This window comes from Siphateles boraxobius, unplaced genomic scaffold (genome assembly GCF_051911475.1).
Source record: "Siphateles boraxobius isolate OS27281-9 unplaced genomic scaffold, OSU_SipBor_1 47, whole genome shotgun sequence".
Taxonomy (NCBI): Eukaryota; Metazoa; Chordata; class Actinopteri; order Cypriniformes; family Leuciscidae; genus Siphateles; species Siphateles boraxobius.
Window position 1 is genome coordinate 356,489 of NW_027509108.1, and position 15,396 is coordinate 371,884.

At 36.2% G+C, this 15,396-nt stretch overlaps 1 protein-coding gene across 1 annotated transcript; it reads left to right on the forward strand.

Moving 5' to 3' along the window:
• The first annotated feature begins 1,469 nt into the window (after positions 1-1,469).
• LOC143710377 (adhesion G protein-coupled receptor E3-like) lies at positions 1,470-13,698 on the forward strand. The gene is made up of 14 exons (XM_077201326.1): positions 1,470-1,582; positions 2,723-2,980; positions 3,070-3,098; positions 3,209-3,277; positions 4,420-4,603; positions 7,052-7,168; positions 7,311-7,492; positions 7,603-7,764; positions 7,840-8,055; positions 8,133-8,365; positions 8,867-8,933; positions 9,016-9,107; positions 9,186-9,348; positions 11,932-13,698. Exons 1-14 carry the CDS (start codon positions 1,558-1,560, stop codon positions 11,989-11,991), a joined length of 1,857 nt encoding a protein of 618 aa, XP_077057441.1. The 5' UTR covers positions 1,470-1,557; the 3' UTR covers positions 11,992-13,698.
• Positions 13,699-15,396: the final 1,698 nt, after the last annotated feature.

Sequence of the window (15,396 nt, forward strand, 5' to 3'; positions counted from 1 at the left end):
GTGTTCAGGGGTGTATAAAGAACTTACTTAATAAACCGTAATGTTTTTATTACCTTAGAATGAGGCATTTATATCTACATAGGCGCGGGAATCCCCTTCTATGAAGGTCGACATATTTTGACGTCATGTTTCTACCTTAGCCGACAGCGAACAAACAGCGTTACAGAGCGCGTTTCGTCACTACCTTGAAAGAGAAGCCGCAGAAAGCTAGAAGGTAGCCATAAACACCGTGAGTAGTGACTTTTCCCTTGTCAGTGGTGTAAAATATGTAGTTGGATTGTTTAATGTAACTTAATTCTTCTCCCTCGCTGTGTTATGTCTTTGCTATGTGGGGATAAATGTGCTGGTTACGTTCGTGAGACAGCTGATAAGTACTCTTGTCATTGACCGTAAAACAGTTACAGGAATCACCAACCTGTCGATCTTGGAAGCATTTTAAGTCGATCGAGTTTCCAAAATCAGAGAAAAAAAGCCTATTGTGTGTAGTAAATGGTGTTTAGGGGATGCGGAGGCGCGCGCGCTGTTACAATCACGTTATTTTTGCCGCACGCACCTTTGGGCTCATGCGGACGCGTCCAGTATAAACAAGGCTTAACGCTTTAACCAGTTCAGCCACAGTAACAGCTCATATTAGCCAGCCAAACTTTTACTACCCTGTTAGAAAAAATATATAGTTGCATAGTTTCATGTGGTTCTTCTCCCTCGCTGTATTATGGGTTTGCTATGTGGGGAGAAATGTGCTGGTTTCGTGAGACAATCAACTAATTACTATTATTATATTATACATTAAGACCCTTGATCCTCACCTGATTACTCTGGCTATTCTCTGCCGTCACAGACGACGATGTTTGTCTCGTTTTGGCCACCGTAGTTTCTTCGAATGGGAGGGGTGAGCGGTGGGCTGAGCCCTTAGTGTAAACTCGCAACCGAACCACTAGATGTCACTAAAAGTCACACACTGCACCTTTAAATCAGCCAAACAAATTTAAAATATTAATAGTTTAGGCGTCAAGAGCCCAACTAAAGCAAACACTGATCACCAAAATGGTGGCTTAAAAATTGTATTTTCTCCTTTGGTGATTCTGCTTGTTAACATCAGGTGTCTTTAACAATGGTTATCAAAATAGCATTAAAATACCAACAAAGTATGTCATCCAAATTACATCAAAATGACATCAGCAGAGGTCAAAAACTTGACATCAAATTGACATTGACACTTTGACATCAATATGACTTTCATTTTTGCCCGCTGGGTCATGCTACTTTTACACTCAATCATGTTTCCCTCAAGCACTTTTTAACATACTGTCAAACAACACAACTCTTTATTGGCTATTGATACTCAATAGATGCTCAATATTTTCCTGAAATGATGTAAATTATGCACAATGTTAAAAGCCACGGTTTTTGAATATGTGAGGGCTGTGTGTTATTCTTGACTGGATGCAAATGCATATTCCTCGGAGGCCGTAGTGATCAGTTTACTGTTCAGAGGCTGACAGTGGACATTCGTTTCTCTTTAGAGGATTATCAATATAAAGCCCTTTCAAGGTCACAATGAACATCATTCTTCATTTAACAGGTGAGTATCTGCTTTATTAGCTCATGCTAAACAAAATACAAATGTTCATTTAAAAGGGAATGAGCAAAACTATTTTTCAAAAGAAGTAACGCAAATGGAGCTCATAGCTCTGTGGTAAGACATGTAAAGCAGTTGCGCTTTACCCACGTTTGAATCCTGGCAAAACATTAAATGCCTGCCTTAAATTAATCTTTAAAAAAAGAATTAAAGCAAAAAAAAATATTTTTTTAAATGTAATTTGTTTTATTAATGCAATACAATCACTATATGCATATTTGAACAGCCTCTTGTAACACTAAATCTAGAGACAATCATTCTTCCTAATTTATAATAATATTTTTTGTGAATTTTTTTGCACAATTGTTAGACTTGCACTAATGATTAACCCTGGAAAAGAAAATGATTGCAAAAAATAAACAAATAACTGTAAATTCCGGTGTACACGATGTGTACAAGGATAAGGCCTTCTTTAAAAAAATAATTAGAATAATGTTTATTGTAGAAAATATTGCCCTTAGATATATTTTTATTTATTTATGTATTCATTTTATTGCAAATTTTAACAAATATAAGATAAAAAATGGACAAACTTACAGACAGAAAACAAGTTATGGCTCAATAGTCAACAAGAAAAATACAAAAAAGCCTAATTAACCTATTGAAAATTATTGCCGAGAAGGAAAAAGGAAAAAGAATGAAAACATATTAAGTGAATATTAAACATGGCACAAATTCTAATTGTTTTATAGCTTTCTTATTTACAGACATTGAAATTGTATTTGAGTACCAATTCAAGTCTTGTTTGAAGAAGCTGGGTTCACTTTTTGTATATTTACATTTATGGATATATTTACATTTATGGATTCTTGTCATTAACATAAAATCCAGTAAGAATGTGTCTATAAGATAAGGAAAAATAACAGAATACATTTTGGACAATCAAGGCATTAACATTCCAGGAAAAACTGAGCAAAAGGACACTCCCAAAACAAATGACCTGGATGTATCAATGTAACTTCATTTATACTTGACATTCAGGGAAAACAACCCCCACTATATCCAGAGATTTTCTCTCTCTAGTAATTAAAGACACACTGTGTTTATACAGATTTACAGTAACTGATGGATTTATCTTTCTAGCGCTTCAGCTGATGATAATCACAATCGTAAAATCTCAAGGAAACATGTACTGCTCTCCTCTGGCGAACACAAACTGCACAAATTCCAGTTCTGTGAACTGTCATAGACAAAATGACTCTTGCACGGCCTATTCCTGCAACCCTCAGAGTGACGGCTGCTCCTGCAAGGTCGGATCCTACAACTGCACCAGCGTTTGTAACTATGAAGTTTCTCCAGATATCTGCAAATATAATGCAGTTCCCCCCTCCTGCCTGAGAGGTGTGTACAGCACTGTCCTTCGTGTCTACAGCTTCGTTGTGTGTCATATGCTGTTTTTATTTAATTTCATCCCATTGTTTTCCTTCCAGATTTGAAGATTTCAGACAACATCAATGGGGTATGTGAAAACGAGTTTCGAAAAGATGGTCTATAAATTACATGTAGCCTAATACACTATAATTCATGTTTACTTTCTTTCATCTATTGTCTTTTCTTTTTCTGGAGCAGTCATCTGCAGATCTCATATTTAATCTTGTTGATCTGATTGCCAATATGACGGATCAAATGTCTCCTGAAGTGAGTCACATTTACTGGACCTAAACCAAGGGTCATTCTCAAAAAATCTAGATTTTTACGGTTAACAAAATGTTTTGAATTCAGCTCGGTTTATTTTTCTCCCTTAAAATTTTATCGTATTTGTTAACATCTTGATACTATTACCTGTACATAATGAACACCATACCATGTCATTTTATATTTTTATTTCTATTGTTTTTTTATTTCATGAATTAAGATTAAGATTTTTTAGGATTTGTGTTTATATCGGCTAAAAAAAACGTTTTAACGTGATTAGTTATAACATTAAGCCCCATTTTCACAGACAAAGCTTAAGCTTAGTCCCAGGCTAAAATTAATGTTTGAGATGTTGAAACTGTGTAACTTTTAAATATGTCAGTGCCATTGTTTTGCACACCAGTAATGTTTTTTTTTATTATTATTCCTAAGGCATTTTATACTTAAATATCCTAATTGTACTAAGATCTAATCTAAGCCCTGTCTGTGACAACAGGCCTATGTCATGTAGTATATGCGGTTCGATGCATATGCAAATTAGCCCCGCCTCCACTCACTCACACCAGCTCAGAGATCCACTCATCTTGGTGTTTCCATCAAACATGTTTTAATGCAATTTCCTCAAATGTGCATTAAAATAGGTGGATGGAAACATAGCTAATGACACGTTTACATTTTTTTAAATGTAATTTATTTTATTAATGCAATACATTCACTATATGCATATTTGAACAGCCTCTTATAACACTAAATATAGAGACAATTATTCTTCCTAATTTATATTATTATTTTTATTGAATTTTTTTCACAATTGTTTGAACTTGCACTAATGCTTAACCCTGGTAAAGAAAATTATTGCAAAAAATAAACAAAATGTGTACAAGATGTGTAAAAGGATAAGGCTTTGTTAAGGAACCTGTCAAATAATTCAACAAAAATGTGCAAAAAAATATAGTCAAATTATTTCATATTGTTTTTAAAATTTTATGTTGTAAAATTATATGGAGTTTCTTGACTATTTGACTCAAAAGTCAAGGAGCTAGTTTGTCACCATTTTGAGAATGGCCCATAAATTAGCTATATCACACTCTTTTGTCATAGAAATCATTTGCATTTCACAGGAGCATCTCTTTTTATTTGATTAGATGGCGAAAGACTATTTGAAGATGCTCGATGCTGTCCAGATAAAAGTTTCAACTGAAAATGAAGATGACAATAAAATAGTGTCATATGGAAACCGTTATCTGAATGCCTTTGAGAACCTGGTGTCTGCACTGGTGAAGGAAACAGAAAAGTACGACTTGCAGAATTTGACTCTCAGCTATACAGGTAAAGAGCCCTGTTACGTCCCTGTTTGTTTGTGTGTTTGACACATTTGAAAAACAAAGCTGTGATACTGTGAAGGGTGTGCGTCATAGTCAAATATATATAGTTATAGTATATAGTATATACAAATAGTTCTTCTGGATAAGCACAGCTCTTCCTGATTGTTTTTTTTTTTCACTATAAAGAAAATTTTGTCAATTACAAAGTTTTTTCATGAATATTAAAGATTTTTTACTGGAACTATAATGCCAATACAAAACTTTTAGATTTAAAGGTTACAGGGCAATAATTAGTAAAACACACCAGGACCCAGTCAACACGTTGATGTCACCATGTGGTCACAGCGCCAGCAATTTGAGTTCAAGTGATGTAAAAGTGTAACCTCACAGCGCTCTCACTGTGTGCTCAAACGATGACCACAATATGAGCTCATCCCAGCTAGACATGTTATTGTTCTATGAATGTTTTGAGAGCATTATGTTATGTTCTTGTATTGTTTTCTGTAGCTAATTTTATTTTTGTTGCCAGAATGTTCTCCTAAAAGGTAGGATAACACTCTCTAAATACATTTTAAACATGGCTAGTGATAACATTGATAGAACATTATCCCTTAACATTCTTATAAAGTTTTAGCGGGAAGTTTCCCAGCAGACACAGGACTGAACCTCTTAAAAGAGTTTGTTTGAAAGTAATAGTTTGGTTTGGTCACCATTGTGGAGGTCAGTGTTTGCTTTAGTTGGGCTCTTTGGCCTTGACTACAGTACTTGATAATCACATTTTCTTTTGTTATAACAAACACTTATAGTAGCCAGAGAAAAGCTAACAAGTATGTTGGCTACTATAATAAAGATATTATCTTAATGTAGTGCTTGATTTAATTCATGGACTAACCATTGATGTCAATTAATAACAAATTTAAAAAATGTGTTGTAATCATTCATAACATTCTAGGATTTCAAACACATGAGATGCTGCATCATTTCAATCAAAAAATCGGACATTCATAATATAAAAAAAACTAAATCTGGGTACAATGTTTAAACTACTGATTTTGATTCTTGAGTTTGTCTACGTGAAGCAGTAGATCAAAATATTATTTTTATTATTATTATTCAGATTATTATTTCATTTATTTTCAGATATTATTCTAATTTAAACATAGTAGGAAATAATGCTGTAGAAACATTACTATAATCAATAATATGAAATAAATTATACACATGATGGTCTAGACCAGAGGTCTTCCATCCTGCTCCTGGAGGGCCGCAGAGTTTATTTCCAATCCCAATCAAAGACACCTGAATCAGCTCATCAAGCTCTTCAGGATCACTTGAATATACAAAGGCAGGTGTGCTGAAGCAGGTTGGAACTAAACTCTGCAGGACAGTGGCCCTCCAGGAGCAGGATTGAAGACCTCTGGTCTAGAAGCTGACCAGTGCATTACATGATGATAATATTTTTGTTGTCATCTGATCACATTTTATCTTACTGTTCTTGCCATAACAAACAATTACAAAAGCCAGAGGAAAACTAACATTAAAACATCAAGAGTCAAACTGGCCAACTAAAGCAAACACTGATCACCATAATGGTGACATCAAACCAAATTATTAATTTCAATAAATCTACAACATCTAAACCTCTGTTAATCTCAGTAAGAACTTTTCCACTCATATGACAGAAATACAGTCTGGTAAGTGAAGCTGGTAATGCTGTTTGTGGAGTTGTTTAAAGTAACACTATGTCGTTTTTCAACCTTCAAAATATATTTCCAAGACCCTTGTGATGGTACATCGACTTACAATAGGTTAAATGACACGTCTGCCATAGCCTGACGTGGTCTGTATCGCTTTTACTGGCACTATGTAACTTCGGGTTTCGGGTAGTAACCGGAGCACAAAAAGAACTACAAAATTCGACTGCTTTACGGCATACATAGTTTTTCTTCGTTTGTGATGTCTTTCATAAAATCATGCATCATACTCTACCTTGTCTGTGGCCATCGTTGATTCCAAAGCCGGTGCTGGATAAACAGCGAGCGTGCGCGTGCAACAGTTAGGCTGCGGTAGGCTAAATTATTTACGACAGCGGTAATGGACAATTCCGCTTCCAACCTGTAGGGCGACCGCAGAGGAAAAGTTCCTTGGTGTTGCTTTAATGAAGTTGGAGCCTGACATCCGATGTTTACACGTCAACCCAGTTTTCATTTTCATCCAAAATTTGACGTCTGAGCGATGTTGGAGTCCATGTCCAATAACATTTCTAGCTGGGGTGACTCACATTGTGGCCATAATATGAGCACACAGTGAGTGCACTGTGCAGTTACACTTTTAGCTCATTGTGAACTCACATTGTGGTCATATGGAGAGATCACTGTGTGATCAACGTGTTGACAGGGCAATATATAGATAAGAGATTATATCTTTTTTCTTTCTTTCTTGTTTCTTGTAGACGTAATAGTTCTTGCGGTTGGACCAAATGCATCTGTAAAGGACATCCCTCCAATCCGTACAGAACAAGCTCACATGAATATTGACCTTTTTGAGATTGCCAAGAACAGCACTTCAAGTATGTGAGAAGTATGAACTAGTACAAATAAAAATACACATGTGAACATTTGTTTCTGCTGATGTAAAGCCCAATGTGAAGTTTATTTTTCCCCCTTTTTTGCAAATTGATGTGACTAATTTTATGTTGGTCTGTCACACAGGATTAGCTGCTATGGCTTTCATGAGTTACAAATCATTGGATAAACTACTGAAGCCAGACTTCTTCAACACATCAAATGACACGATTAAAACCATGATGTCCACTGTGATCTCAGCTACTCTTCACCAAACCAACAACACTAAACTCACCAAACCAGTCAACTTCACCCTCAAACACATCAGAGTGAGAGACTGAAATGTGTTTTTGTCCAACCTGAGAATTGATGAACATCTGAAAACAACTTATTTATTAGTGTTGTAATGTTTTCTTCATGTTCTTTCTTCTTTTTGCAGGAGTTTGACCCCAGCGGTTCTCTGTCCTGTGTGTACTGGAATATCAGCGAGTGGATTGTAGATGGTTGTTCTGTTTTAAAGACCAACAGCAGCTACACTGTGTGTTCCTGTGTTCATCTGTCCACATTCGCTCTCATCATGCAAACCAGCCGCCCATCAGAGGTACGAGAACATTTATAGTGAGCATTGAAGAACAGCACAGATTTGGCACTCATGTACTCTGACATGTTTTCTCAGAGCGACTCACTGTTGGAGCAGCTGGACCTGTTGAATTTGGTGTGTGTGATCGTGGGGCTGGTGTTCTTCAGTTTGGCCCTGTTGACCTTTGCCCTTTGTCAGTGGAGTCCTGGAGTGAATAATGTGGCTCGAATCAACATCTGCATCAGTCTTCTGTTGGCTCACCTTCTGTTACTGCTCACACAACAGTACCTGAGCCTCATACGCCCTCAACAGGTGAGAATGATGAAGGAGCCCTACAGCTCAGCACAGTCTCACTGAGAATCATCATAACCGTCTCTCATGATCTCCAGGTGTTGTGTGCCGTGATATCAGGTGTGCTGCACTTCCTCTTTCTCTCCGGCTTTGTGTGGATGTTCATTGAAGCTGTGCTGCTCTTCATCTGTGTGAAGAACCTATCACAGATCAGCTCTAAAAAGAGGGAGGTGCTTAGCAGTGGATTCCTGTGTGTGATTGGATATACGGTTGCTCTGGTTGTGGTGGCCGTGTCTGTCGGGCTGCATCCTGAAGGATACGGCAGCGAACAGTAAGTTATTGTTTTTCTAAGTTAATTAGATTAGAAGGAAATAGAGAAGCTTTGGGAAACAACTACAACAGAATACCAACCACAGCCTAGTGGATACTGCACACTGGTGGTGTTTGAGGAGAGAGCCCCTGATATGACTGTAAATCGCTTTGGGGATACAGTACTACATAATAAAACACTATAACATGCCTCATTTCATTACCAGCTTCATTTATTACTAAGCAGTTTGAATTTATTTCTGTCATATGTCTACAGAAGTTCTTATTGAGAATTCAGAGGTTTTTATTGATAATGTTTACAGTTGTTGTTGTTGTTGTTGTTGTTGTTTAAAGTCAATTTGATTAGAAGAAAACACTGTAAGGCAGCTCTGGGCTTTTGTGACATTTCTGCCATTTGATTAAAGAACATTTTTACAAACGGTACAAAAAACAAAATGTAAACACCATAAATCGTATTTTTGACAAATTAATTCAGTTCTTATATTGTGTTTCCTCTAAACAGTTGCTGGATTAAAAAGGATGATGGTTTTAACTGGAGTTTTCTGGGTCCTGTTTGTGTCATAATAGCAGTAAGCACATTTCTTATTTCTCATGATTTTAATTTATATTAAAGAGAAAACAAGGTGATAATTATTGTTTTCTTCTTTTCAGTTAAACATGATTCTCTTCATCAACATCATCATCCATCTGAACTCAACTCTCAAAAATCTGAATGCTGAAGTTTCACAGATGAAACAAACCAAGTAACAAACAATCAGATTTGAACACTCCATAAAAAAAAAAAAGTACTTAATAAAGACACTTTAACTCTTTCTCTGCAGGATTATGGCATTTAAAACACTGGCTCAGTTTGTGATTCTTGGTTGCTCCTGGATTCTGGGTTTATTCACTAGTGACAGTAATGAGCTGGAGATCCTCTTCTTGATCTTGAACTCCCAGCAGGGAACCTTCATCTTCCTGGTCTATTGTGTCCTCAATTATGAGGTCAGACATCACTCAATTTACCACCATATTCCATTCAAAACTGAACATGAAAGAATATTACAGTTGTTTTTATGGAGGCCCTGTTCTTATTTTGGCAATCAATGTCTTTTATAGAGAAATGTCAGAGGCAGTTGTTGAAAGTCCCCCTGTGGTCAATAACTTTATGCTTTAAAACAAATCTTTGATTGCCAAAATAAAAATTTTCCTTGAAAAAAATTTATTTTCTAAAATAGCTTGAATCACTCGACAGCCTTGCCTCATTTAGTATACGCTGTTCTATGAATATGCAAATGAGCCCCGCCTGCACTCACTCACTCACTCACTCAGCTCAGAGATCCACTCGTTGACAATTACTCGTTGATCTGATTGGTTACAAGGTAGTTTGTGACATCAGAAACACCAGTGATTTCAAACCGTGTTAGTGAGACTGTCATTGGTTCACTGCAGTTTTAAGAAGAAAATACTCAGCAATGGTGTAGAGTTATGAATTTACACATGGTTTGTATTAAAGCATCTTAAAAACACCACATTGTTAATACAACATAATTTAATGTTTATATATCTAAGTTCGGGAGGAACACGTTCAAATTATCTATCCAATCATCACGTCATTCCAACCAGCTGTCAACAGTCAGTAATCAAGATGTCTACTCAATCAGCAAAATGAGTTGAGGCCTACACATTCGACTCACCCAGGGCTGTAGCTAGGGGGGTGAAAGGTGGTGATAATTATACAAAATCCAGCAGTTATACTATATAGGCCCCTGTTGTATGAATAATTATAATATTTAAATTAGTTGTAGGCCTGTGCCTGAGATTTAAATGAAAACCACAAAAACATGCAATTTGGTTAAATATTTTTTCCAAAAATCTGCTTCTCTTACCTCCCTAAAAATGGTTTAGTCCGATCTAAAGTATTTATTAATTATTCAGTCAGTGACAAACATCAGATGGATCCAATAAAATTGTATGTCCCACCCCAGCTCATGAACAGAACCAATCAGAGTTGAGGCGGCAGCTGCCTGAAGTTAACGATGAACTTATTGGTAGAGCAGGAGACTAACTGACTGAAAAATGTCGGGGAAAAGCAAACATAAATCAAGATACCAGAAACGCCATGAAAAGAAGGAGAGGTAGGCCAGGAGAGTTGTTGTATCCGAGTCGATCAAAACGTTCTTAAAAATAGGTTGTATTGTTATTTCGCTGGGAATAAGAAAACTACCGTCTACAGCCTGCCGGGTACTGTCACTTTTCATTATCGGTGTGCACCACAATCGACCGAATGATTACGTGGTCAAAATTCCTGTCTTTTTACACTATTGTAAATAGAGTTAAAAAATTTAAACGAGTCACGACGCATTGCATATGCACCTGACCTGCTCGCTGATGATGTATTATTACATCAAGAAAACAGAATACAACACACCGCACTTCAATAAATACATTTATTAGCTTTATTTAATAATATTACCAGTTCCATATTATCTTTATTAAAAAATAAGACAATAAATGATTTTATTTTTTTAAAGTTGACTGCATTCTTATCAATTTCTAAATGTTTAGAACTTTTTTATTTATGAATTATAACAGACTGATGTCGGGGAAAAAACACTTTGCTGTTACTTTTTTAAAATTGGTTATATTACTTTATAACTTTTTTTAGTTTTTATTAGTTGTAATTTTTATATAAACATTTAACTTTTAAAATAAAGGTTTTACATCATCACCATCTTACATGTGGGCCTCCATGCTTATCTATTGTACAGTAGGCTACATGATATTGGTGAGGGTGGTGGAGGCCCACATCAGTATTTTTTAAGGGGGCCCCGAATCCTCTAGCTACGGCCCTGGACTCACCTATGTTTCTCGACAGTTTTAAGCATCCCTCCACCACCCCGTCTCCTCACACTCGTCTGGTTACTTTCATAACAAGAAATATGGGGGAGTACTCTGGGTTCCGGCCAAATTCCGAGCTCGGAGCTCTCCCCTCGGACAGCACACCAAATACGCAAACTACTTTACTCTGATATGATTGTTTGTAAGTGTGAACTTGTGAAAAGCCTGATTTTCACCACAGGGGGACTTTAATCTGTTAATACTCTTCCATTTCCTTCCTGTGACGGAATGTTCAAATTAGTCAAAATTATTAAAATTCCAACCGTCAGAAATTCTAATTTAATCAGATGCAATCTGTCTGTCTGACTCCATTAATGCTTTCAAATTCTAAGCTTTTAAAACTTTTTTTACAGCTTTCTCAAGCTTTTTTCTATTTTCTAAAACCACCTGGCGAGCGTAATATTTTTCGCGATATATGGGAGTTTTTTACGAAAATTGACGCGTTTCCATTGGGCCTAAAAAGTTAAAGCCAACATATAATTTTGTTGGAGTGTATTTTCAATTCGCAATTTCAATTTGTGCAATTTGAAAGGTAATGGAAACGTAGCCACTGTTTAATTCAGAAAGTTTTTTCAACACATTGTCTTACCTGTTTATTATTAAGAAATTCCATTGTGGTTCATGAGTTTTAGAGGTTAAATGGATGTGATGAAATCACTCAGTTCCTCTCGTCTCACTCTTGTCCAGGTCAGACAGCAGTACAGGAAGTTCTTCAGATGTCTTTGCAGTGGACGCAAAAAACACTGAGAGATACACCATCATCTTCAATAAATAAAAAGTACTGCTCAAGTGCCATTAATATTCAGGTGATGTTGACATGATTCCAGCCTGTATTCCCCTGTCTCGTGGTTAAGGACTTTTATATTGAAGTGTTTCTGTTCTATTGTTTCTGTGTTCACTTCCTGTGCTTAGTTCAGGGGGTGCTTCTCAATTCTTATTTGTGCATCCTCGTTTCCTTTCCTCGCTTCTTTTCCTTGCGTCTCAGCTCCACCCCCTGTAGAAAATGAGGAGTGATGAATCAAATTGAAGCTTTTTTATACATTGGAATACTTGATCACTCGAGCGTCAGTTCACAGCGTCATCAGCAGCGCTCAAAGGATCTGCCCTTATGTTATTAAAGTTTGGTTATTTAAGAAATTCATAATAAAGATACCCTGTTGAAATATGTGAGATGTTGGGTTTATATAAACTGCAAAGGTAAAGTATAAATTAAAATTATTGTGACTGATGTGAAGGGGGAGGAGAATATGTGTGTCACGTTTAGTAGATAAAACACTTCCGCATAGGATACACCCGTGTATCCTTGCTTATGACTCCTCTGGAAGCCTCCTCACTTCTCGATTCTCGACTCCTCGTGGTGCAGTTAGAGAATTGAGATGTCCTTCAAGATGGCTGAGCTCGATCGGTTTCTAGGTCATAGGATGGAGGACGGGGTAGCGAGGAGACGAGGAGGGATATTGAGAAGCATCCCTGGTTGCCTTTGTTCCTTACTCCCTTGTCTGTTTCCATTGCTACCCTCGTTTTTCATTGCCTACACCTGTCCCTCTTTAGGGTCTTGTTTTTCTTGTGTATTTATTCTCTGGGTTTTAGTTGACTTGTGTCGGTTGTTGTCTTTGCATGTTTTGTAAAGTTGTTACACTCTTGTTCCTTGCATTTTGTTCCTGGTTTGGATTTTTGATGTGGATTATCTTTGTGTTTTTGGAATCAATGTTGCTGCATCTGAATTCTTGTTCCTTCTCTTCCCTGCTGCTTCATAACAAATATTATGATTACAGTAAAATATACAACATAATTAATGTTTTGGATGTTAAATGTAATCTCAGCTATAATCCTATAATTTTTGTTTGTTTTACCAGTCTTTTGATAAATACTATTGATGTAGAACTTCTAAATGGTATTATTTAATATTTTTTGAAATCACAATATGTTCTTGGTGGAGGGTGAAATGCATATTTTTTACAGACTGATTTCACTGTTGAGTCCAGAAATTTTCCAGAAAGAAAATTCCTGTTTCTTCTGTAAGGATAATTTTTATATTACTTTAAATATTCATATGGAAAAATATATTTTCAGAAGGGAAGGTCGCAGGTTTTATAGGTGTAGTGGATTTACCTTTATAACTAAATTAAAATAAGAACAGATATGTCAAAATCTGTATTGTCATATGCTTTGTATGTTTGTATTAAAACACGAGAATGAAGATTGATTTTTGCTTTCGTTCAGGTTTTATTTCAATACATTTTTTGTTACAAAGTTATGTCTTAATAAACAGTGTGATATAAGTGGGTTTGTGAACATGTTTTTCCATATTCAACGAAAGTCTGATCCTAATTTGAGAAGAATATCCTAGTTTGATATACTTCTGCAACATTTGTTTACAACTGTATTTAAAATGTAACATACAAAAGTCTTAACTGTAGATATCTGTGAAGTAATAAAATAATATGATCACAAGATATATGCACAATTTTTATTTACAACACGAGGGAGGGGGAGGGGTTGAGAAAATTGAAAAATGAGAAAATGACACACCAAAATCCCCAGTGTTAAATCAACACTGCTCAGAGTACATACAGTATGTGTCCACACTACAGAGTGTTAAAGTAACACTGAAGCAGTGTTAAAGTTAATGAGATAATTAAGTGATTAGTGATGAACACCTGCTGCTAACAAGCATAATCACTGAAGGAAAGAGAAACGCAAGAACTACAACTGACTTCCAGCTGCAGTCTTAAGGTGGGCATACACTGTATGATTTTCGTCTGATTTTCGTCTGAATTCTTACTCGTGCCTTTTTCGGGTCGGGCCGATTTTCAGCTTTGTCGTGCCTCGTTTGTCTTGCAATCTTAGTGCCGTGTACGGGGGGAAAAGAGAGGCGATTAACCTCTCCCGACCGGCAATCGGATGGTCGGATGAATTTCCGGCATGTCAGAAATTTTGGTCGCTCCTCGTGACTATATCACACAGTTTAAGCAGAGCTACGAACCGATTGCCTTAAACTCAGTGCTTTTTCCCTCATTGCACCTGCACAAAAACAGAAGTTTAACCCATTTAATCTTTAATGCAGCAAGAAAGAAAACGAAAAGAGGGAGATCTTTAAGTTCTATCAAACTAGCTACAAATTACTGTTGCTTACCTCTAGTTTGTGTTGCAAAATGGATAAACCATTTATTACCCGTCTTCACCTGCGATGTAGCTACCGCGCCCCTTTTATTAATTTGTTAAACAATGTCCATGTTAAACAAACTGTTTTTAAAATAAAGCTGTTTTGACTAATTATTGCAGTGTTCGGAAATATTATTGACTGTTATTAATTTTAATTGTAGGCCTATAATTAATTGTAATCGACCTAAATGTTTTTAGACTGTTTTTAATGAGGAGGAGTAAGCTTATATGTAATCTTTTATGTATCCTCACTGCGCATTGGTTATGTGGTGAGGCGCTATGAAATTATTGCGAGGCAAATTAATAATAGCCTAATTTAATAATAAAATTAGGCCTTTCCTAATAATACTAATAATACAATAATATTAATAATAATTTAATACATAAATTGGAAATGCTAAATCAGCTTAATATGATAGTTGATGCTTGGTTTGACAATATCTCTGTATACGTGATATCGTCTATTGGCACAACCTGGCACGGGGGTTTATCACGCATATTTCACACGTATAGTGTGAGATGTCAAGTCACAGCTCGACGTTCGGACAGTATAGTGTGAGCACATAAATCCTGAGCTTTGGCTTTACATCACATGCGATCTACTCGGTCAGTGTGAGTTGGTACTTTGCTGAAATCACACAGACATCGCACAGTGTATGCCCACCTTTAGATCTCACACATCTACAGAATTTATAGTTGAGAATTGGTGTTGATGTTTTTTTGGTTAAACAAAAGTTGCCACCATTATGTTGGTCAGTGTTTGCTTTAGTTGGGCTAGTGACTCTTATGTCTTTTAAGTAATTTTTGTAACCAATTGTGGTAACACTTTATTTTAAGGATCAGAAATTAGACACTAATTAATGACTAATAACTGCATTTGTAAGTAACTAGTTATGTACTTGTATGCCATTACAAACTATTTATAAGGCCTTAAATGGCTGTTGTCTTATTGTTGTCTTATAGCCCCTTTATACTTGTTTCTGTCCT